The sequence below is a fragment of the Dama dama genome, chromosome 10 (assembly GCF_033118175.1).
Source record: "Dama dama isolate Ldn47 chromosome 10, ASM3311817v1, whole genome shotgun sequence".
Taxonomy (NCBI): domain Eukaryota; kingdom Metazoa; phylum Chordata; class Mammalia; order Artiodactyla; family Cervidae; genus Dama; species Dama dama.
The window spans coordinates 35,982,296-36,007,694 of record NC_083690.1 but is presented as its reverse complement, the minus strand read 5'-3'; the positions used below and the strand labels follow the sequence as shown (position 1 = coordinate 36,007,694).

The 25,399-nt window shown below is 47.0% G+C and overlaps 2 protein-coding genes across 2 annotated transcripts in view; one reads left to right on the top strand and one right to left on the bottom strand.

Moving 5' to 3' along the window:
* Positions 1-18,442: 18,442 nt before the first annotated feature.
* On the bottom strand, positions 18,443-23,191 carry IFT22 (intraflagellar transport 22). The gene is made up of 5 exons (XM_061153497.1): positions 23,064-23,191; positions 20,981-21,057; positions 20,766-20,855; positions 19,694-19,896; positions 18,443-18,913 (listed from the first exon to the last, which is right to left on the bottom strand). Exons 1-5 carry the CDS (start codon positions 23,100-23,102, stop codon positions 18,765-18,767), a joined length of 558 nt encoding a protein of 185 aa, XP_061009480.1. The 5' UTR covers positions 23,103-23,191; the 3' UTR covers positions 18,443-18,764.
* The window catches only part of COL26A1 (collagen type XXVI alpha 1 chain), a 201,445-nt gene continuing 195,848 nt past the window's right edge, over positions 19,803-25,399 (top strand). Inside the window, exon 1 of the mRNA XM_061153496.1 lies at positions 19,803-19,912. The gene's annotated coding sequence lies outside the window, so the exon portion shown is untranslated. The remainder of the gene's footprint in view (positions 19,913-25,399) is intronic.

Sequence of the window (25,399 nt, the reverse complement as noted above, 5' to 3'; positions counted from 1 at the left end):
AAGGCATGATTTGAGAGACTAGTTCTCTTAATACTTTGGAGAACTCAAAACTAATGTCCTAAGAAGGCCTTTAAATACCATAATAGCCATTTTTTAGGAAAAACTTAAAACCATATTGCAGCTATAAGACCAACGGAATTATTCTGAATGCTTCCCTTTGTCTCAAGGAAAGTTATCAGAAGAAATAGGATCATTTCAGTTCTCTTTAGAAAGCTTATTTTAAGAAGAGTCTTGGATCTTAAATATAATTTCCTCACGACTCTCTGAAGTTCCAAAAAGGGAAGCATGATTGTTAATGTTATATTTGTCCCTTTGTCATAGATGGGGCTATTTTCAGACTAGATAGAATGATCTGTGCTTTGTGCAGACTTCACAGTACATTGAGGGCTGTGGAAGAACCACCCTGAGTGCACACGTGGCCATGTAATAGGACTTGAAACATGTTGTTACGCTTGTGTAGTACTGAAGACCATCTGAAGTTTTCTATTTTTGCTCTTATGACCTACTTATTAGAACCATGACTTGTTTGATGCTGAGTTTCTGGACATGAGTAGTTATTAAGAGAAAATATGACTTTTTTTTTTTAACAAAATGGTTCCAGGAATACATTGTAGGGGAAAAGGATAAGTGTTTAAAATATATTGTTAAAATGCTCCCTGTGTTGAGAAACCTTTGTGCAATCCCTGACTTCATAATAAATAGGACATTTTGTGAGGATGTTCTATTGTTCTCCTTTTGCCCTTTTCCCTTTGATCAAATGCCATGGTCATATATGCGACTGGCCACATTGAGTCCAACATCTCTTGAGGACAGTGTTCCATCTCTGAGTGACTCTCACCAGCTCCAACTTACCCACCTTATTTTTACCCATGAGCATTTTGAAAAAGAAGAGTAATGAGGGAAGTAACCTTATCAGATATTGAAACAACTTATAAAGCAAAATAATTAAGATAATGATGTAGTGGTGGAGATACAGACTGATAAATAGATTCAAGAAAGAACTCCAATTCAAATGGAATTTCACACATGATAAAGGTAGCATTTCAAAATAGCTGGGGAAAGATATTCACTAGACAATGTTGAGAGGTGGTGGGAGGGAGAAACCTGGATCTTGACCTAATTCCTTACACATAGTATTGAATTCCACTTGGATCCAAAATTTAAACTTAATAAAATGAAACCATGAGATACCATTATAAAGAGTTAGCATTTTAACAGTTCTGGAATGGAAAAGGTATAAAATTATGCAACATTTAGAAGCTAAAAAACAAAAATGCAGTAACCTCTGTTTGATTTAAAGACACACATACATGCACACACACAAACTCAAAAGACAAACGCCAAATCTGAAAGGCTATCTGCAACCTTTTCATACACGAAGGGCTAACATTTTCAGAGGGAACAGATGTTCTTTGAGTGGGGAAAATAAAACAAAAGGCAAAAAACACAGGAAAAGATGCCTAACCGTACAGTCAAATGTAAATCATTTCTGTCCCTCTAGGCTAAAAACAATGAAACTTCTGGAGGTGAGAAGTTCAAGGCCACCTGGGCCAGGCACCTTCTTAGGTTCACTGCGCCCTCTTTGGCATGTGGCCGTCCTCCTCCATGTGTTTATAGAATAGCTGCTGTAGCTCCAGGCATCATGACCACGATCCGGCAGAAACAAGGGGGCAGGTAGGGAAAAGGCCAAAGGCTCTTGCTCCAGAGTCTGCTCCCTGTCACATGTGTTTCTTGGAAGCCCAATTCTGATCCCATCTCCTTTGCTAGAACTGTCCTGGGGCTGCCTGGAAGGATGGGGAAGTGATTTTTTTTTAAATTTTATACTAAAAAGTATACCACTTAGGGATTTTCACTAGGTGAACACGCCTGTCTGACCAGCACCCAGATCAAGAAACAGTGGCTCCTTGCAACTGCCCACATGCTTTCTCCCAGTCACTAGAGAAGGTGAGCATTTTTAATGGGCACCTTCTCACTGTGGCCAAAATTGGGTTAAGAAAGAACAAAAGAATATCAGAGACCAGCAGTCTGTCACACCCATCACTTTATATATTCGCCCCAAAGGCACTCTTATCATCGATCTGCTCAAATCTTTCATTCTCAGTCCAAGAAATTTTATATTTTAAGAGACAATGGCTGAAATTTACATTTCCTCTAATTTCATAATGTGAGCCTGGGACCAGGAACACCTGGCCTGAATGGGAACTTTCTGCAGTCATAGATTCATAGGCAGTTGCATCGAGATGGTCCCTGGGGGACACTGACCAGGTCTGAGTTTTGAGGTGTCCGTGAATACAGAGACATCCTGGAGAACCCGTCCCATGAATGGGATGAACATGAGAACATTTGCAATTCATACACATTTTTTTAAGAGGTGAGAAAACCCACAAGTAAGATAGGTATGGCCAAATCTTAGAACAGAATTCAGAATTTATTCCTTATTACAGTACACATCTTGGAGAAAACATCTTTCTTATGAAACAGAGGCCACTTTTCTCCGGGCACCCCACCTCCCCAACATTCTGACGTTCATCTTGGAGAGAATCCGTTTGCAGGAGGCATCCAGCAGCATCCTGATACCAGCTAATTCACATGCAGCAGAAACTCTACAAATGCCGTAACTATAAGGGCTTTCGGGAAAAGCAAAGCCCATTCAACGTCAGAGAATTCACACTGGAGAAAAACCACATGCGCATCATAGCTGTGAAAGCGCTTTTAGATGGTGCTCAGAGCTAATTAGACATCTGGGATTTCAGAGTGGATAGGAGCCCTGGGAGCAGAAGGGATGAGGAAGAACCTTCAATCAGAGTTCCAGCCTCGGACAATGTGGGCTGATTCACGGGGACGGGAAGCAGGCGTGTGTGCTGAATGGGGGAGGCCGTCTGGGGGAGGTGTGGGGTACACTGAACTCATTCACGCTGGAGTGGAACCAACGTGGAGCATCATCTTTGGAGAATTTACAGGAAAGAAACACTCTTATTGGAAAGATTGTGGGAGAGCTTTTAGCCAGTAATCAGACTAATTCATTCTGGAGAAAAGCCTTGATTGTGGAGAATGAGGAAAAGCCTTCAGGTCTTTTCCTTATTGGATTTCAGAGAATCTTCAGTAATAAATGGGGAAACTTTGAGGAGGGGAGGGGGTTCAGGGTTTATTGTCAATTAAAGCATGAATTGCATTAAGTAGGGGCTTAAACTTTATTGCTTCTTTCAATGCAACCAAGATTTCCATTTCATTCTCTGTCTCATAGAATATATATATATATATATATATATATATATATATTTATTTATTTATTTATCTCTAATGACTTAGGAAGATAAGCTTATAAACTTGCTTTTATAAGCTTAACTTCTGTTCCTGGTAGGTAGTCAGTCCAGTTTTGCTGAATGAATGAAGTAATACAACAGGCAAACAGCAGAGTCAGCCTAGTCTGAACCTTCAAGGGCAGGACTCCATAAATTGTGGAGGGTGTGAAAGGACTGTGTGGAGGGGGCGAGGCTTACTGGCAGGATCTGGAGGTTGCAAATTCTACCCTAATTGCAACACATTGGTGTTCGGCCCCCATTAGCTTGAGGAACTTCTATGGGCCACGTCTCTTTACTGCTGAAGACTATTTTGAGATGGGAAAAGAGGGGGGCCAAATTTCTCTCCAGTTCTGAATGCATCTGACAGCTACATGAGGAGGATACCAGTTTCACTTTGTTTTATATTTAAAACTAGACATTTAAAGAGGAAGGGCTAGAGTTCCTAAGTTCAATTTCTCTTTTCATGAAGCAAGGGTCACGCACATTTTCTTGTGTTGAAGCAACACAAAAACCACATTATGTGATGAAAATTGGATCAGAAGAAAGCTTCATCTAGTCCTTATCCACCGACTGTGTTCTCACCTCCCAACCAAACTCCTTATCCCTAGCCTGGGATTCTAAGTCTTCTAGGAGACATCCTTGCTTGCCACTATATATCCATTCCCCAGTTGAGGAAGAAGCGATTCAGGTCCTGTGCGTTTCTGGCTCCTGACTTTGCTTAGAGAAGATAGGAAGGAAAGGTAAAGAAAAAAGGGCCAGGTGGCAAAGGGACAAAGCATGGAGAATGTGGGAAGTGGCCTCAAGTCAGGGCACCCTATTCCCCAGAGGACATGAGATGTCACTTACGCTGGCTGGAGAGTAACGAAAAAGCCTGGTTTTCCATCAGTTAAGTTCTGGCTGCCATACATTTCCTTTATCTAGTACATGGGGCTCATAAAACCCTGCTGTGTGACAATGGCCTCCTCTAGAATTCATCCAACCTAACTCACCATTTGCCAATTCCAGCTTGCTTCTCCCTCTGCCACGGCCTTCTGATCCATGCTCAGGCTCTGCATCCAGAGACTAACACCCACCCCCCACCCCTTCCATGCTGATTTGTTCTAAAGTTCCTCATGGAGCCGCAATTTAGAAGACCCAGGCTCATACATCTGAAACTGTCCTGAATCTATCTTTACTCATCAGTGCCCTGAAGGCTCCGGGAATCAGAACTAAGTGCTCAAGCTGCTTGCCTGTGTGGGCTATGACCAATCTTGACCCGTATTTCCTACCATACAATTAAGGTTTCCAGTGGCTAAATTGGGCTGATTTTCCATTTGGAGCTGTACCAAGAGTCGTGGGGGCTCTGAGGAGTTGATGACAGGGAAGTTCAGGGGAGTGCTGTATTGGCTAAGAATGCCTTAGGCTGCAAATAGCAGAAATGTGCTTAGAAAATAAAGACAGTTCAATTTAAAGATCAGTAAGACTGGAAGTAGGTGGTTCCAGGATAGATGTGGTGGCTCAACGGTATCATTGAGGTCCTAGGCTTTTTTGGTCTGTCTACTCGGCCAACCTTGGTATGTTGGCTTTCTCCCTTGGTCTTGTTGACACCTGGTCTCAAAATGGCTGCCACAGCTCCAAGTATCAAATCTCAAACATCCCTGTTCAAAGCAGGAGGAAGAGACGGGCCTCTTCATTCTCCTTTAATCAGGAAGCAAAATCTTCCCAGAAGGTCCCCCAGCCACTTCCCCATAAGTTATGTTGGCAGAACTGTCGCATGCCTGATTCTGAGCCAACAGACAGCAGAGGGACTAAGTCAGGAGTCTGCTGCAATGATACACATGGGTGAGGCAGGCCTGGCGAGCCCTGGGGAGGCTCTAGGGCTGGCTCCTCTGCCTCTCCTGGAGCCCTGCCTCTAATCTGGACATCCTTTGTCTTCTTCCCAAAGAGGCTCATTAATCCCCCAACGTTAAGTATTGTTTTGCCTTTCTTCAATCTCCAACCTTCCACCTCAGTGTACTTCTGGCCCTCCTGGCCCTCATGACCTCCTGTCACACACTGCCTATGCAGTCTGATTTGGAGGTTCAAATTTCCTAAAAGAGGAATCTGCCTGGCCTGACTGGCTTTCCAAATATTCACTGAGTCAGGGGACTTCAAAAGTTGTTGACCAGTGTACACAGATCCTGGGTCACTGACCTGCATGAGTGTGTGAGTGTGTGTGTGTGAGTGTGTGTGTGTGTGTTTGTGTGTGTGGTGCAAGGAGGACAGAGGCAGAGTCATGTGATGCAACACAGCCACCTGGGCTGAATGAGGTGGGGTATGGGGGTGGGGCAGGACAGAGGGCGTGGACAGTGGCTCCTGGAGCCCAGGGCAACAAGATAAGGAAATTAGGCCAGTCTACTAGAGAGATGCCAGGTGGACACAAGAGGGAAAAGGCCATTTTGCACATTTCAGTCCCGTTCCAGTGGATGCCAAGTGGAGAAGAGAGGAATCCGGCTGGCAGACAAATCAAGGCCCTTGACCTGTGGCTGCAGCTGAACCTGCCCAGCCGGATCCAGTTGTTCAGGTCACTCACTCTGAGGGCCCGTTACTTGACTTACAGAATGAATAGCATAATCAGTTTCTTGAGTCTGCCCTGATATATCCCCTGAATTCCCACAGGAGAAATTCCAGGGAATGCTAGTAGGAAGCCAGGCTTTCTCATGAACATGGCTTTAATAGGGCCTGGCAGCATCTGGTACCCGCTGGACTTAGAGCTTAGAAACCATTTTGTGGCTTTGGCAGGCCACGGAAGAGACTGGAGAAGCAGGACTAACTCAACATGATACCACGTAACGGGGACAGAAAATGGACTGGTGATTCCAGCAAAGGGAGTGAAAAATCCCACAACACGAAACTGAGAACGTGCAAGACCTGGATTCTAAGCCTCGCTCCTCTACTTCTTAGTTGCATGCCCTTGGGCAGGTTACTGCACCTCTCTAGGTTTCTTCATTTGTAACGTGAGGATAGAAACATCCCATTTCAAGGGTTGTTGGGAGGATTAAATGAGACCGTGTGTGTAAAGCACTAAACGCATGTGAGTGACTGCTGTCCTCAGAGCCTGTCACATGCTCGGGTGGGGCCGAGCCCCAGGGGAGAGCCCACTGGCTGGCGCCCATCAAAAGAGCTGGCGTGGCATGGCAGTTCTGATGGGGAGCTCCACTGGGGACCCCATGGTGGTGAGTGGGGCTGGGGGTGACTTTGCACCCCATGAAGCACTTGACAGCTTTCCTTCTAGTGTCTTGAGCGATTTCCTAGAGGCCTTTGGAACAGCTTTCACCCAGCCCCCCAGGAGTTAAGAGTCTCTAACTTCGCAGAGCTTACAGTCCCTGTCCCTCCAGTCCCCTCTCTCCCAACAGCCTTCCCTGGTTTAGCCATTTCAATCTCCTCTGCCTGTTTCTATCACTTCCTATTTTATTTGTTCCTTGGATAGGCCCTTCGAGGAGTGATCTGAGAGGGTATCTGGAGATCTACTATAAGTGACATTCCAGTTCTAAACTCCCAGGACAGGAGCACAGAAATCTAGTGACCAGCTGTCCTCCTGCCCAAAGACCGCCATGTGAGCTCATGAGCCTCTGGTAAGCAGGCAAAGAGGCGGCTGGCAAGGACCCTCCCTTTTTCTCCTTAATGCTCCATGATCTACTCATCCTTTCACCGGGTTCAAGGCTTTACTGGGTTCAAGTTTCAGCTGTTCAGAGCAGCCTTGGCTTTCTAGGAAATGCAGTTCTGATGGGCAATGCCAGATCTAGGGACTAGCTCTTATCATCTCCACCTCCAACATTTCTAACTTACTAGATTTTAAAGACAATTTAGAAGAGCACGCCATGGCTATATAAATCCATGGATATATACACAGAGTCTGTCCCTGTTTTGTTTTGTTTGTAGGGGAGATAGAGATTTTGCAGTTAACAAAAGACAAGAGATGTTCCTGCATTTTGTGCTTGGGACCCAGCGCTCTGTTGTATGGTAAAGGATGATGCATTTGTGGCGGCCAGCACAGGTGGGACCTTTCAGTACAGTCCTTAACATCTGTTCTCCTGTTACCTCCTTGCTGGTAACTCTGGTTGCTGGCAGCTACAGGAGTGCCCAGTGTCAGATGAATACCTGCTACGTGCCAGGTGTTAATTGAGGCACTATGAATACAGAGATGCTTCAGACATAGGTCTTGATCTCAAAGAACTCCAAGTTCATCTTTGGGGTGGACCCTGAGCCAGCTACCCTTAACCGGGACACTGGCCAGCTCTCCAACATACTAATTTCTTGCTTGTTCCCACCTCCCCAGTCAAGGTCACTCCCAAGGTTAGCGCAACGCGTGACAGCCAGCAGTGCCCCCCAGACAGAGCCAAGGGCCTCTGCCACCTTATGGACATCAGCGCTAATCCGGCTTTTAGGTCAGGGGTGGGGGAAGAGGTGGCAATAAAGATGAGATCACCTTCCTCCTGTGTGACCCGGAAGAGAATGGCCGACAACCATCCCCGAGAAGGCAGGTCATGTTTTCAGTCAAGGGTAAGCGTGTCTCCATGCGTGATGACCCTGAGCCACAAATCCATCTGTCTGCGTCCACAGCTGTATGCAGTCACCGACCCCCATGTCATCCCGAGTCCCTCGGCGCTCAGAGGTGCTGTGAGTCCAAGGGACACTGGGTGGTTCTTCCTCAAAGAGCTTTACATCTGTCTGAGGAGGAAAATGCATGAGAAGGTCAGGAAGGACCAGAGCTTGGCTGGGTTCGAGAGGGGGCTCGGGGCCCAGTGGACCCAGTGAGCAGAGTGCAGGCTGGGAGCCCAACTGCAGGCCCGCAGGGTCCCAGGAAGCCTTCATGGAAGAGGTGGACTTTGGGCCGTGTTTGGAGGGTGGGAAGCACTCCTGGGGGAGCTTCTTGTGAGCCAGAACTGTGGGTGCTCCAAACACAGTTCCTCTATTGCCCCCTTGGGAAACAGAGGATCCAACCAGTGGTTCCGCTTCTGGCTGCTATAATCCCAACAGCCAGAGGTTCAAGGGTTCGTGCCGGCACAGAGCTACAGAGCTTGGTTTGCCTGAACGGAGGTGCCTGTGACACTCTCATTTCCGACGGCGTCATCACAGTGTGAGGCCAGGGCCACGGCGTGCTGTTGGTACCTATGCCCAGCCATTCTGCCAGAGCAGCATGGTGGGGGCTGTCCTGGGGGGACCGCCACTCCTCAGAGGCCAGGATCTGGAGCCTTTACGCGGCAGGTAGCACGCTGGGACAGCACAGGCTCTAAGCCTGGCACAACGCACGTGGCCAAACACTTGCATCCAATTCTGGCAGAAGATCAACGAATTCACACGGCAGAGGAAATCTTTGAACATTCTGAATACGGGGAAATTTCCATTCATCTCGTAACTCATACTAGAGAGATTCCCCCATGAATGGCGTCAATGTAGGAAAATCCTCCAAGCGAGGCAGCAGCTATCAGAGAACTCACGGGGGAGGGCCGGGGGCACGGACGCAGAGAGCGTGTTAACAAAGAGCTCAGCCTGGAGCCCAACCCACCGAAAAACCTGTATCTTCATTAGCGCAGTGGCGCTTTGAGAAAGCACAACTTGGCTGAGTCATTCTGGAGCTAAGTCTTTCACAGGTGATGAATCGGGGGTGATGATCAGTTCAGGAGAAATCAGCCCTCATTCATCACTCGAGGGCTCGGGCTGGAGAGAGGGCAGATGCTCATCGTGAATGAGGGGGACTCTTGGGAGTCCTCTGGCCTCGGGAAACTGGGAGGCCATGCAGGGCCCGTGGGAGGACAGTCAGCGGTACCTCAGAGCACAAGTCGTATACAATGGTCATGGATGAGAAAGACATGGTGAAAGGGCCAATTTAGATAACGATTTTGTTGGAACTTGCACTTTTAGCACCTGTAATGGAACGACAGGCTTGGCCTGGAAGGAACGCAAACACCCTGTGGGGGAGGCTGGTTCGGTGACAAGGTCATGCACCTGCGCCCCTGGGGTCCACTTGCCCTTGGGGGACCTGGTGCCTTGCAAGAGACAAGCAAAGGGGCTCCCAAGCTCTCAGCAGTATACTTTCCCACAGGGTCTCCGTGTCCCTGTTTCTTCACAGTCCCGCCTCCTTCCTCTCCTGGCAGGCAGGTAAGTCCTGGCCTTGTGTCTGCCATGTGCCCACCTGACTCTGGTGTTTCCCAGAGGACAGCAGGCCACCTGCCCACGAAGAGGCCGGTGACTACCATTACCTTTGACAACTCACGAATGTGCCCCAGGGATGCTGCTGTACCTGGACCATTCATCCATCCATTCCACAAATATCTTTCGAGCATCTGCTCAACTCTGTAGCAGGCACATTGTTTGTGCTGGGATCAAGGACAGGGGAGAAAGGAAGTGTCAGTCACAAGGGGCTCGGGCTACCCAGGGAAAGAGGGGAGTCAGGAAAACAGGAGCACCTTCAAGACTGCAGGGGTGTCTGTGTCCTGGCTTTCGGATGGGGCTTTGCAGAGAGTGCTGGGAAGGGAGGAGGAAGAACTCTGATCTAACGACTGCCTCCCACACGACAGGCTAGCATGTGCTTCTCTGAGACCCCTGCCTGTGTGACCCGTGATCTCCACTTTGTAAAGAAAAGATGAGTGCACGGCTAGCAGGCAGCACAGCCGGTCTAGGTCTGTCTCACTCCTGATGCCACTGTCTGTCCATCAGCGCTGGGAGAGAAAGGGTCCTTTAGCACCACTGTTCCTTGGGTAATGTTTCCAGAGGCTTCGGGGACAGCGAGAGGCCCCTGGTGAAACAGGAAGAGAGGGGACGGAAGCGGGGAAGGGCATTGGCTTTTGTAGACTCTAGTGGGCAGGGAAAGACATTCATTCATTCACTCCTCTGTTCATCCATTAGGAAAATCTTCACTGAGTCCTATGGAGGGCCAGGTGCTGTGCTTCGGTGCTGGGGACGTGAGTGAGCAAGATGGACACACTCCTGCCTTCATGGAACTTCTAGAAGGAGGCAGGCGATCCAACAGGCTACGTGTTTTGAAAGGGGGAGCCCAGAGGAGAATCCTGACCCTGACTCGCATCACTGAGGCTGACTTCTGGGAAGGGGCGACATGTCAGGGAAGACCTGAAAGATAAGCATCAACCTGGTGTGTGCTGGGGAGCGTCTTCCAGAGAACGACGATGGCAGGTCTGTGGACGAGGAGCAGGACGGGAAGGAGCTGACGTGGAGGGAGGGAGGCGAGGAGGGACCAGGTCACCTGGGGCTCCTAGAAGGCGCTCAGACTGGACCCAGCGAACAATAGGAAGCCGCGGAGAATGTTAATCTTGGGGAGGCCCTGGGCAGTCTTAGTCCATCCCTTCCCTGGAAGCCCGGAGAGGGCCGTCCAAGGATTCTTCACACCAGGGCAGATATAGTCGGTGTGTGGGTTCTGTCCTTTTTCTTCACTAACTAAGGAGGTTTTCCATGAGGCGCCGCTAGCAGAGTGAGTTAAAGCTCGAACTAAGTGCCCGTGCCTTGATCCCAAGGAGGAAACCTTTGGTGCGTGAAGGGCGGACCTGAGAGTCCAACGATCTTCCGGGCAGACGTGCGTGGGTGGGCACTCCCCTCTTGTGGCCGAAGCGGGTACTGCACCCGTGTTCCCAAACAGGCCCGGCTCTAGGCTCTCCCTGGGGAAGCCCGGAAACAGGCCGCGGCGGCGGCACAGAGCTGGGGACTCCGGGAAGTTTCCCACCTGAAACCTTTTTTTGTTTGTTTGTTTTTGTTTTGCTTTTTAAATGAGAAACCTGAACGGTGGAGAAAATGTGTGTGTATATATATATGTGTGTGTGTGTGTGTGTGTGTGTGTGTGTGTATGCTTAAAATCACTGGTAACGCTGAGTGTCTTTCTAGCATTTTCTTTCTAAGCATAAAAAAAGACACTCAGCGTTACCAGTGATTCTGGAATATGTGACTAAAAATTTTCAATGTTGTTTATATGTATTTTAAAACTTGGACGTGTACTACTTTTGTTGATGGGGGGGGGGGGGGTAGTATTTTGTTGTTTTTAAAAAGAGCAGAAGTGACAGAAAAGTGCCCCAAGAGGGGGGCTGAAGTGGAGGTCAGGTGGCTGGTGTGACAGCCGAGTGGCCTGGGGATGAGCCACTGCCCCGGCAGCCCTGTGTCTTCCCGCAGCTGCAAAGCGCCAGCGTGGCTGCTCACAGAGCCACGCGGGGACCAGGCTGCCTGGGGGCTGCCCGCCCGGCCGTTTCTGTCTAGCTGAGCCCTTCAGCTCACACAGACCTGGGCTCCGGGTGCCTGCCCCTCTGTCTTTGTCTCACGCGCTTGCCCTTCTCCCGTCAGGGTCGCACCCTCCCAGTCTGGTCTCACAGTGGCCCCGACCGCCGGGTTCTGGGTGACCCGAACGCAGATTCCTCAGGCTCACCCTAGAGGATTCTCTGCTGTGTGAGCTCTGACGCAGGATGAGGGCTGGGTCGGCTCAGAAACCCCATCCACGGGGTCTCTGCCTTTGCCCGCCGAGGGCAAGGAGCTCACCTGGCTGGCTGTTCTGGTCTCCCTGGTCACCTTCCCGGCTCCTCTCTTGTCTCTCCTGCTCGAAACTCTTCTCTGGGGCAGGCCAGCTGCTCAACCTCCCCTCTGGGAGGTTCCGCGGACGCCGGTCTATGGGACTGGATCTGGGCGGAGGCCAAGGACACAGACCCCGCCATTGCTGGGGTCATTCATTCTTGACTGGAGAAGTCCCCAAGGAGGCTTAACTTGTGCCGTGGGAGGATTATGTTTCAGATAAACTCTTCATGAGCTTAATTTCAGAAATGTTCTGAAATACACAAGTTTTTTGAAAAAAATAAAAGTCCCTTGATTATGGAAAATTTCAATCCCACTTTCTAGTGGGAGATACAATACTGTGGACTATTGTACAATATTACAACAAACTCTCATGTTCCCATCGCCCGACCTCCGTATTCATTTCCTGCCGTTCCTGTTTCTAGCTCGCCGCACCATACTTTTGTGTGTGTGTGTGTGTGTAGTATTTTTTTTTTTCCCCCTTTCAGTATTTATTTGGCTGCACTGGGTCTTAGCTGCAGCACACGGGATCTTTGATCTTGATTGCAGCATGAGAGATTTGTTTTAGTTTCGGCATTTGAACTTAGAGATCTCCTTCCCTGACCAGGGATTGAACTTGGGCCCCTTGCATTGGGATCCTGGTTTTAGCTACTGGACCAGGGAAGTAGGGAACTCCATAGGGAAGTCCCTATGGAGTATTTTAAAAATAAATCTTAGACAGTATATCTTTTTGCCCCCCTGATATATAACTCAGTATGTATCTCTAGTAGATTCAAATTATATTACACTTGATGTTTTGGGGAATATATATAACAGAATAGTAATCTCCTGGACCTATCTCCATCTCCAGTAATTATATGGTGGTTTAGTCTCAAAGTCGCATCCACCTCTTGCGATCCCGTGGACTACATATAGCCTGCGAGGCTCCTCTGTCCATGGAATTCTCCAGGCAAGAATACTGGGGTGGGTAGCCACTTCCTTCTCCAGGGGATCTTCCCAACCCAGGAATTGAATCCTGGTCTCCTGCATTCCAGGAAGATTCTTTACCAACTGAGCTGGGAGGAAAGTAATCATGCCAATCTCCTTTCATCTACTGTCCCCTACCCCACTAGATCTGATGTTTTTCAAGGAAACCTCAGGCATCATTTCACCCATAAGATCTGCAGTGTGTGTCTTCAAAACGCTTTTTCTTTGTAAAGAATAAACCCCAATAGCATTATCACAACTAAAAATTTTGAACAGTAATTCCTTAATATCATCCATGTTCACATTTCCTTGATTTAAAAAAAAAAAAAAATCTTCAATTGGTTGTTAGAATCATGACCCAAATCAGGTCTACAGGTTGCATTTAGCTGACAGTCTCTTCAGGTTCACTTCCCTCTTAAAATTTTTTTTTTCCATTTTTATCTTGTAATTTGTTGAAGTATTTCAGCAGTTTGTCCTTAGTACGAAGTGATACAAGTGATACTTAACAGACGCTCGAGCGCCAACTCTGTGCCAGGCACTGTGCTTTGTGCTGGAAATAAAGGCGTGAGCAGATCCAGGGCAAATCACTTGACACTCTCTGGTCTTGGGTACCCCCTTCTCTAACAGTAAAGAGGATTGGACTAGACGCTGTCTCTAAAGGCTCCAATCTGATCCACTCGGATCCCCCCTCTCATCACTATGATCCACTGTGTGAGTCTCCGCAAATTTCAACCAAACTTATTCCCAGGGGGCGGCCGCCCACCTGCCTGGGTGATCAGAGGCCAAGGTGACGGCGGGACGACGTCGCCCGGATGCCGCAAAGTCGTTCTGCCTGCGGTGGCCAGCGGTATAACAGCAACCCTTCTGACCTTGAGTACTGGCCGGCCCTGCCCAACTACACTTCCCACAGTTCTCTGCGGCCAGCCGGTTACCACGGAAACAGGCTGGGCTCGTCGGTTCACCAACCGTCGGGGGTCTGGGCCTGCGGGTGATCGTGTGCAGATGAGCCTCCACTCTCCGTGGCTTCCGAACGGGCCGGTCACGCGCCCTCGCCCCTTGGTTCTGGTGCCCGAGGAGGCCGAGCCATTTGACTGGGCCGCGGCCGTCGGGAGGCTGAACTACATTTCCCAGGAGTCTCCGGGCACACCCCGCTTCCGGTCGCGGGCCGCCGAAAAGATAACAAGGAGTTGTCAAGGAGACCGGTCCGGGGGTATTTGGGGCCCTTAAGTCCGTGGACAGAGGAGCTGGAGACAGAGAAGGACAAAAGAAATGAGGAGGATGGGAAAACTGGTTATAAAGCAACATAAGGTACACTCCCTCCTGTTTACCTTTTTAGTGTCCACGGATGCTCAGGGTCAACGCGGGCGTCGCACAGCCCTCTGGGAAGTGTAGGCGGTGCTGCCCTAAGGGCTATGGGAAATGTAGTCATTGATTAACAGCCACTACCTGGAGCACTCACAGTCGAGGATATGGGATTGAGTCCTCCCTACCTCTCCCGTTTCCGCTCAAACACGTTTGTCTGCTCAATACTTACAGAATCTTTCCCTTTCTCTTCGTGCCAACCCTCAGTGCTGTATTTTAGATACACCCTTAAATCTATTCCCCGCGCGGCCACCAAAGTAATTGTCCCTGCTCGGCTTAGGACTCTTACACAGATAATAAAATAAAGTCCATGTTAACCGGCTGGCATGATATATTTGACCTCTCACCTATTGTCTCCCACAAGTCTCCTCATAGATAAGAACTGTTTTCTCTAGATTGTTAATCTCATTTGTGTTGATATCTTAAAGCCATTGCCACTTTTTTTTTTTTTTTTAATGCAGAGCACAACTTTTTGCTTTTAACAGTTGCTCTCCCAAAGAGGGTGATAAATTCCAAGAGTAGCTGGATTTGCAAAATATTCTTGAAAAAAGTACTTGAGTAGGTTTCTATCTGTAGAAACCACGTTCTTCATACTTTGATAAAATTAGAGTTTTATTTTTCCAAACAAAATATATTATTACATGATCTGATTAACTCACACCTAGATGTTTTTCCAAGTCTTGTAAAGTCACCTGAAAGATTTATAAGATTTATTAAAAAAAAAAAAAAAAAAAAAAAACCATGATGGTTCTTACATAAATTACTTTACAAAGTTCTGATAAGACTCTAAATATAAAATAGATGCGTTTCTGCCCACCCCCCCCAAACACTTTGAAAGTATTAGGTTCTATATTTACGCTTGATCCAAAGAGCTGTAAGTGTGGAGTAAATCTGCCTAAGGCTTTAGAGAAAGGAGGCATACTTTTAAAGGCTATCAGAAAGCCTAGATAGGAATGAACTCTGTGGTGTAAAATGACAGATGAGGTGTTACTCACATCAAAGCACCAAGAACTTGCCTTTTGAAGTGGGAATACTTGGCAGACACAATATTTCCATTAGCTTTTAACTTTGGTAGGAAGAATGGCTCAGATCATAAACGTAGAGAACTATTTACCTGATAAAGCAATTTAGAAGTCACAGTAAAAAATATGTAATCTCTTCTTAACATTCAAAAACAGAGAGTTTCCTCCTTCCTCATTTATTTAATTTCTTTGGTTTTGGTTTTTAAAACATAGACGCCTTCATTTCTTGCCTGAGGAAAGAGTACATTTGTTGAAAAAGCATCAGCCAAGGTCAGGATGATGCTGGGAAAGATTGAGGGCAGAAGGAGAATGGGGTGACAGGATGAGACAGTCAGATGGCATCACTGGCTCAATGGACATAAGTCTGAGCAAACTCTGAGAGATAGTGAAGGACAGGGAAGCCTGGCATGCTGCAGATCATCAGGTCACTAAGAGTCAGACATGACTGAGCAACTAAACAACAAGGCCAGGATGTTCATGTACTTCTCAGGAATCAGATGGGGAAGGCTGAAGTCAAGATCTAAAAGAACCAAAATTCAGAATGGTTTTGAGTGGTGCAAATGCAGTTAGTTACCTTTTCCATGGATATCGGAGCACTGCTCTCATTAACTTTTACATGTTCTGAGTTGCCAGCAAAATTCTACTTGTTGTTATAGCCTACACTATGGATATAAGGGTCTTCTGGTGTTCCAGAAAACATATAATGATCTCCAGGAACATTCCTGAACAATTTCAAGATATGGACATTCAAGTTACAATGTGAGTTGTAGTTTTCTTTACAACCGAGAAAGCTTCAGAATGCTACTCGGTCATTTGATTGGTTTCAAGAAATATGATGCTAGATCTATGTGCCACATACTTGCAAACCATTTTCTGGATGGTTTAGCTTCAAAAGTGGTTGTTTTCCCTGCTGTTGTTGCCATAGTTGTTGCTTTACTAAGTTCAGTCTCACAGGGTGGCACTCTTGGCCAGGTCCAGTTGTGGAACTCATCTGCCCAGTTACACGGGATAGGGGAAAGAGTTGGGGCATGGGGTCCAGTTCTGAGTCACTTGCTGAGTCACCTTGACCTAGTCATTTGCCACTACCCCCAAACCTACTCCTTTTCTTCCATAATGCCTCCTTTTTAGTCACTCAGTCAAGTCCCAACTCTGTGTGACCCCATGGACTGTAGTCCGCCAGGCTCCTCTGTCCATAGGATTTTTCCAGATAAGAATACTGGAGTGGGTTGCCGTGCCCTTCTCCAGGGGGTCTTCCAGACCTAAGGATCGAACCCGGGTCTCCTGCATTGCAGGTGATTCTTTACCATCTGACCCACCAGGGAAGCTCCCATAATGCCTCAGTGAACAGTGTATGTGGTAGGCTGAGTAATGGCCCCCAAAATATCAGACGTGACTCCCTGTAATGCACATATCCTGTAAATGATACTTTACTTGGAAAAAGCATCTTTGTAGATGTGACTAAATTAAGGATCTTTAGATGGGGAGATTATCCTGGATTTCACGGGTGGGCCCTAAATGCAATTATAAGTGTCCTAATAAGAGTGCGGTAGAGGGAGATCTGAGTCAGGTACACAGGGGATTAGGCGATGTGAAGAAGGAGCAGAGAGAGATTTGAAGATGCTGGCCTTAAAGACTGGAGTGACGGCAGCTACAAATCAAGAAATGACGGCAGCCACCTCTACACTTGTCTGCCTTCTGATCCAGCCCCCCTGCTGTGGTCAGAGGGGCTTTTCTACCATGGAGATCCTACATTGATCTGCAGTGATCATCCTTCAGCGGTGCCTCAAAGCCTGACTCCTTGGTCGGGTCTGAGAATCCTTTCACCATCTGACCCCTTGTCTGCTCACCCACACACGGACACCCAGCCACCTCCACACACTCCATCTCACTCACACACTCCCTTCTCCACCCACTGAGTGATGCTCCCACACGTCTAGGCTGTTTCACACATCTGTGGCTCCTCACATCTGTGATACAGAGAAAGGGATCTTTTTTTAATAGTATTTATTTTTGGCCATGTCAGTTCTTAGTTGTGGGATCTTTCATTGATGCATGTGGGGCTGAGTGGCGGCACCTGGGGCTTAGTTCCCTGACCAGGGATCGAACCCGCATCCCCTGCACCAGGAGGTGGCTTCTTAACCACTGAACCTTCAGGGAAGTTCCGATCAATTAGTATTATTGCAGTATTGCAGTTATGTAAATTAGTATTATTATGTAAATTAGTATTATTGCAGTATTACTGTTATGTAAAGAAGATTTAACTACAGTTTGAGTTAGTGTAATCCCCTGTTTGTGTTCTTGCAAAAGTTCCAACTGAGAGCAGGCCAGGAAGAAGGAACTCAAGCTAGGCTTAAAATGTGCTCAAGGATGATCCGGGCAGTTTACTACAAGTTTTGTTGTTGTTGTTGTTTAGTCGCTAAGTCGTGTCTGACTCTTTTGTGACCCTCATGGACTGTAGTCCGCCAGGCTCCTCTGTCCATGGGATTTCCCAGGCAAAAATACTGAAGTGAGTTGCTATTTCCTTCTCCAGGGGATCTTCCCAACCCAGGGATCGAACCCACATCTCCTGCGTTAGTAGGCGGATTTTTTTTTTTTTACCACTGAGCCACTAGGGAAGCCCTGAGTTACCGGAACTGTCATTATCTGCCAATCCCACTCTCTCAACCAGACCACCCACATGGCCACATTTTATCCCTCTTCACTGTGAGAGTGAAACGCAGCCAAGCACATTTATTCACCTCTTTTAAGTGTCTCTACTTTTCTTCCACTTTGAGTTGAAATGACATACATTTAACTTTTGATCTACTTAATGTATTTTTAGGTTGGCTATATTAAAAAATTCAGGAAGTAAAAATTATGAAAGAACAGTAATTCCCAAGATCACTAAAACACACTCACTGGTACAAATAAGCTGTAAACTCACTATTATTTGGTTATTCTGAGCATTAACTCCTTTAACCATTTTTATAGATTAGGTGTTATGACAGTATAACATAGTTTTCCCCTGTATTACACAAAGTAATATTTAAGAAGTAAATTCCCCTAAGAAAATAAAAAACGAGACTGTATATGTATTCTACCATCCAATGTGATATGGTGTCCAGATAACAAGGACATTGAAGTAAAAATACAATCTTGGAGGGGTTAAATGCTAGTATTTTTCTAAAATGTCCCTAGGCAAATTGTACAGATTAAGGAATGAAAATCATATTTAAACCAATTCACGTGAATTAAACTATGGTTATATCACTGGGCTATGACAGGTACAATTCCACAACTTTAATGACGTGACATATGGAAGGAGGCAAAAAAAAAAAAAAAGAAAGAAACCACCTTGGTTTTTCAGCTCTTTGGAGAGATCTGGGGCAAAGGTATCAGAATTCAACAACAGGATTTTCTCAGCTGAACTAAGGATGGAGAACAGGTAGTATGGAGTCAACTCCCTGGCTGACTGGTCTTTGGGGCAAATAAAGAAAATGCCTTCTACAGCCAAAGGGCAATGAGAACCTTCTTAGGTGGATGGACTTCAGGCTCTGCACTGACATTAACTTCATTTGGGATGTGGAAGCTTCCAGATGGAGGCCGGTCAGGTAATAATGGACATCTCTTCCCGGTCTCTGCTCTCGGACACTGAGTTGATTATACTTCTTAAATACTTTATGAATTCCATCCTGATCTCTTCCGGGTCGTCCTCAAGATTTGAGTGTACCAGCTTCAGCTTGTTCAAGGGTGGTGCTTAAAAAGGAAAATAATGTAATTAGGCATAAACTTTTAAAAAATGAATTACTTTATTTAGGTGCACCAGGTCTTAGTTGCAGCGTGGGGGATCTTTGATCTTCCTTGCAGCATGTGGGATCTCTAGTTCCCTGACCAGGCATCGAACCTGGGCCCTCTGCATTGGGAACGCGGAGTCTTAGCCACTGGACCACCAGGGAAGTCCCTAGGCTGTGAGCTTTCAATGAGGGGCTATTTCTAGCTCCAAAGTACCTGAGTCTTCCAGGAGCCAATTTATTTAACTTTCCCAAGTCCAAAAATAAATTGGGGCCTCCATGACACAATTTCACAGAGAAAGGTTTCATTACCCCCAGCAATAGGCTCACAGCTCTGCAAGCCACTTTTAGGCCCTCCTGGTTCTTATACCAGAGAGGAAGGTATTTCTGAATTTTCTGAGTTGTTTTCCATGATTACTTTGACACCTCTCTAATGGGTCTGTCGCATGCAGATTGGAGCTTAAAGGCAAGTCAGGAAAGAGTGTCCCTAATAATATGGATGAGGGGTTAAAACCAGGTTTTTTTCCCCTCTTAGTGTCTTTTTGCTTTTAGTGTCTGCATCCTGGCCTGGGTGGTATAGCAGATCTACCAACCCGGCAATTCTGGTTTATGTGGTGAGGAAGACAAATGGCTAGGGCACAGCAGGTGCTCACAAACTGCACAGAGCTGTTGGCTTCCCAGACACAGAGCAACATACAAATGCCCAGAGCATTTCAGACAGAAGCCAGAACTCCTGGCTCCTTACCCAAAGCTGGGTTTTCTTTGTCACTTCCGGAGCCTGGCTTGTGGTGTGCAATTAACAGACACTGAGTATTCTGTAGGAACTGCTGCTGGACGAAGCAGGAATACCACGTCTCAATTTCCTTCAGGTGACTTGGGATGTCGGCGTTGAAGACGATCACCACTCCGTGAGAGTCCTTCATCAGGGCTGGCCAGCAAGACTCGAACCTGCGTGGGGTGAAGGGTAGGTGGCTCTGGTTTCTGTGTCTTGTTTTTAATGTTTTAGTAGAGTCTAGTTAATTTACACTGTTAAGTTTCTGCTGTACAGAGAAGTGAATCAGTAATAAATATACCTATGTCCACTTTGTGTTAGATTCTTTTCCCATATAGGTCATTACAGAATATTGAGTTTCCTGTGCTAATACAGTAGGTCCTTGTTAGTTGATCTATTTTTTTTTTTTTTTAGTTGATCTATTTTATATATGCACATTAAGTTGCTTTAGTCGTGTCTGACTCTTTGCGACGCTATGGACTGTAACCCGCCAGGTTTCTCTGTCCATGGGATTCTCCAGGCAAGAATAGTGGAGTGGATTGCTGTGCCATCCTCCAGGGGGATCTTCACGACTCAGGGATGGAACCCGAGTCTCTTATGTCTCCTGCACTGGCAGGAGGGTTCTTTACCACTAGTGCCACCTGGGAAGCCCATTTTAGTGTGGGTATGTCAATCCCCAGCTCTCAACTTATCCACCCCTCTTTCCCCACCTGCTAACCATAAGTTTGTTTTTTTACATATGTGATTCTATTTTGTAAATAAATTCATTTGTACTTTTTTTTTTTGGTAAGATTCCACATATAAACAGCAGTTCGAGTTTCTAATCATGGACTTTGAAACTAATGTCTAAGAACTAATCATGGATAGATGACCTCTCACTGTATCATAACCCCGTCACCGACATTTCAAGAGCAATGCATGTTACCAGTCATTGATCAAGCCCCAGACACATGCTAGGAAGGGCGCTAGGCCTGAGTCCAAGGTGCCTGGTGGGCAGCTGATTTTTGAATCATTTGATGGAGCCAGTGCTCTAAAGGAAACGTACTTTGGATCGCCGCCACAATCCCAGAGCTCAATTTCACACCCCGTGCCTTTGTTGTTGCTGGTAACTTGTGGGTTCTCGAATTCCAGGATCCTAAAGATAAAACAAGAGCAGCACCTCTCCTTAGGAAACACTGTGCTTTGGGGATGCCACTGCCACCAAAGTCAGGAGGCGAGTGAGGAGCAGGGACTCTGGGACACGGGTTTGTCAGGGCTCACCTCACTCCTTGGGTTGGGTTGTATTCAGTGATGTCAGAAGATTCTGTCAGAAAGTTGGCCAACACGGTTTTTCCACTCTATGAAAACAAAGACAGTAAAAGATCTTGGACAGTAAAAGAAGAGCAGAAAAGTCAACCATAAGCAAGGCCTCCAAAAGCCAGCCTGGACCCAGGTGGGATGGAGTAGAGGCCACAGCCACCCTGAGATCACCCAGGGCAAGTGGTTCTCTCTGGTTGGGTGCCGTGCCCACTCTGGGTCGTGGGGAGCACAGATTTCAGTGCTGGCTCTGCTGCTAGGTGACTTTACTCACTACCAAGCAGGGGGAATAGCTAATTTAAAGGCAGCAGGGCAAGAATGGATGTGACACGTTTAAGGAATAGAAAGGCTGGTAAATTTGAAGAGCAGCAAGGGAGAAGGAGATACATAAATGCAGAAAGATATTTTGTTGTTGAAGCGAGATGATGGGTACTAGGATTCGTCATTCTTTCTCCCCTTGTATATGTTTGGGAGTTTCCTTTAAAAAAAGATATATCTATGCTTGTTTTGCTTTTCATAATTCTGAGCATATGTTGTGACCTGCCTATTTAATAGTTGACGTCTTGGAGAGTTCTCTGTGTCAGTTTATTTGCCTTATTTTGTTTCACTCTTGCAGTATCTTCCAAAGTAAGAATGTACCTTAGTTTATTTAGATATTCTCTGATTGATGGGCACCTGGGGTGTTTCCACCTGTTCAATATTGTATAGACTCATGGGGAATGTGGATGGATCTTTAGTTTCAGAGATTGAGAAATGTAACTACTACACTATAAGCTATGCACATTTTAAATCTTAATAATTTGACCTCAGGGAAAAAAAAGGTGTTATCAATTTATAGTCACATCCACAGACTCCTAGAATACTCCTTTCTCTCAAAGCATCCTAAGATTGCATGTTGCATGCCTGTGTGCTCGGTTGCTTCATTTATGTCCGACTCCCTGCGACCCCATGGACTGGAACCCATCAGGCTCCTCTGTCCATGGTGATTCTCCCGGCAAGAATCCTGGAGTGGGTTGTCAACCCCTCCTCCACGGGATCTTCCTGACCCAGGGATCAAACCTGCATTAGCAGGCAGGTTCTTTACCACTGGCACTACCTGGGGAGCCTGATGGGCAAACAAGTGTCATCTTTTTGTTTTGTGTTCCTGTGACTCTGAAGTCTTTTCATACTTCTCAGTCAGTTGTATTTCTTATACACAGACTTTGCTAGATTATCTATTGAGTTGCTTCTTACTTTCTTTACTGATTCTTAAACTTTCCTGTTTTTTTTTTGTCAAGCATTTTGCTAATATGTTCCCCTGGCTTTAACTTTGCTGTCATTTCTTCTACAGTTTCTTCATGTTTGTGTTGTGTTTAAGACAACCTTCCCTGACTCCAGATTAAAAACATGTCTTTCCATATATTCATCTACTACCATGGTTCCCAGCGAGTGGTCCCTTGACAACCCGCATGGACAAAATACAAATTCTCAAGTCCCTCCCAGACCTACTGAATCAAAACTCTGGGATAGGATCAGCAAGTTGTACTTGTAACAGGCCTACCAGGCAATTTTGACGGGTGCTGAAGTTGGAGAGTTATTTATTTACAACTTCCACAGTTGTTTTACACATTTAGCGTTTCAGTCCATCTTAATTTTATTCTTGTGTACCATGTGACCTACACATAGATTTAAACCCCGCCATCACCACCCACGTTAAAGGCTAATTGTTCCAAGACCAAGTAATGGTTCAGTCCTTCCTCCTGGTTGTCTTGCTCCGCTGAGGTATTTCATTAGGGAAAGCCACAGGCGCAAAGGAAAGTCGTGAGATCTAGGCTCTGATCGCAAACGCCACTCACTACCATGGGCCTTTGGGCCTCAGTCCAACAGGGTCAAGGTCTGGGAACGCCAAATTCCTGGTGAAGCCAGCAGCACACACCAGGGTGGGCGCGGTGGGAATGGGCCCCCAGCTCCCGGGGGCTCCGGGTGCCAGGCACAACCCCGGGGGCGACCCCGCCCCCGCCCCCCCGCCCCCAGGCCCTGCTTGCCGCCCCGCCGGCCCTGGCCTCACCTCGCAGGGCCCCACAAAGAGGATCTTCGCCTTCAGCATCTCTCTCCGGGGCCCACTCAGGCGCCGCTCGAGCCCGCGCCGTAGTCTGGGCGGAGCGGAAGTCACCGCGCGGGTTGGCTACCTTCGTTCCCATGGAGACGGGGCGGCCGCGGGGGCCGACGGGAGTGGGCGGGTTCTTGCCGGGGGCCGGGCGCCTAGAGGGCTCTGGGGTGGTATACCGCCAGCGTGATACGAGGCGTGGGCTTTGGGTTAGAGCAAAAAGGTAGGAGAGAAGCAGAAAATCCGGATGCAGATTCTCTTCTGAGTGGGGAAGCCCGCAGAGCTTGCGAGTCTGACCTCTCTTTGTGGGGAGGAGATCGACTGCAGGTCCCCGATCTCCTTTGTTCCTCCTTGTAACCCCCAGAGCTCAAACGGGTCAAGTAGCTGGTGAGGTGGGGTTGGAACCGGGTTTCTGACGCCTGTTTCGCTCTGGCATGATACGGTCCCTGTTGAGAACGGATTTATCATATCCCTAGCCCAGTCTAGGAAAGGTCAGGGAAAAAACGAATCTCTGTAAGGGGCCACTCGCTGTCATTTGGATGATCTGGGAGAAACCAAAAGGCCCTGGCCTGACTTACTGATAGTGCAGGGGTCGGAAGGCATTGCTGCTACATTCAGTTTATTTTTGGTGAGGTTTATTTCAGGTCAGTTTATTTTTGTTTGTGCTGGGTCTTTGTTCCGGCGCGGTCTTTCCTCTCCTTGCTGTGAGCAGGGGCTACTTACTCTTCCTTGCAGTGGGATGGCTCCTCTTATCATGCAACATAGGCTCTAGGGTCTCTGCTTCAGTAGTTTCAGCTCCAAGACTCTAGAGCACAGGCTCAATAGTTGTGGAGCTCAGGGCTTAGTTGCTGGGCTGCATGTGGGATCTTCTCAGTTCAGGGATTGAACCCACGTCTCCTGCATTGGCAGGTAAAGTCTTTACCACTTAGCTACTAGGGAAGCCCCTTAGGTCAGTTTTAAATTACAGAGCCCTCCAGAATTTTGAGTGAGGCCCTGAAATTGTGTCTATATGCGGAGAGCGTCAATACAAAATATGCTAGTCCCCCGAAAGTGCTGTTAATAGTATGACAACAACAATAAAACCAAAATAAGTCCAATACCAAACTGCTTTCTTTTGCAATACAGGATGAACTGTAAAGAAGAGTCTACCTTAATTTTAAGATGTGGTACAGGTCTTCCTTGGTGGTCCAGTGGCTAAGACTCTGTGCTCTCAAGGCAGAGGCCTGGGTTCCATCCCTGGCCCAACAGTTGGATCCCACATGCCGCAACTAAAGATCAGCTAAAGATTCCACATGCCACCAGGAAGATCGAAGATCCCAAGTGCTACAACTGGAAAGAAAAGAAAAAAGAACTCAGAAAGATGTCATTCAGTAAATATATTTTGAATACCTGCTCTCTTCTTCTAGATATTGGGGATGTGCCGGTACCTCTTGAAGCTTTGATTCCAGTGGAGTAGATGGATATTAAGTAAAACAAAACTGTCTGCTCTCAGATAGAGACAATTTTAGATATTGACAAGTGCTATGAATAAAAATAAATCACTAAAGAGTTAAATTTTCCAAGTGTGGCTCAGTGATAAAGAATCTGCCTGCCAAGCAGGAGATGCAGGAGACGTGGGTTCAATCCCTGGGTCGGAAAGATCCCCTGGAGGTGGAAATGGCAACCACTCCAGTATTCTTACCTGGGAAATCCCATGGACAGAGAAGCCTGGCAGGCTACAGTCCATGGGGTCGCAAACAGTCAGACACGGTGTAGCAACTCAACAACAACAACAAAGGAGTTAAAGTGTGTGAAGGAGCCAGTTTTGGATGGAGTAGTTAAGGCAAGACCTTGGTGCAGAGGTGACATTAGAGCAGAAAACTGGGTGAAGAGATGTCTCAAACGAAGCATATGAAAGATCTAGGGTAAGAACACTCCAGCAGAAGAACAAGGGCAAAGCCATGGAGGTGGAAATACATTTGGCACGTTCCAAAAATAGCCGGGAACCTGGCTGGAACCCCGGTGCAGGAAGAAATAAGGGGAGAGTGGTAGGAGATGCTCTTGGAGAGACCATGTCAGACTTTGGGAATTCATCCTAAGGGTGATTGGAAGTCTGCGCCAGGGTTGTATTTGGCTCTGTGTCATAGAAACTTCACCACAGCGACTTAACCAAATAAGGGATTTATTATTTTCTCACATAACCAGGAGTCCAGGGACGGGCATACAGGGGCTGAGGCAGCTGCTTTCTCCTTACTTTCCTGACATCTTTGTTGTGGCTGCTCTCCTATTGTGTATCTGCTTTCTAGGCGGGAACAAAG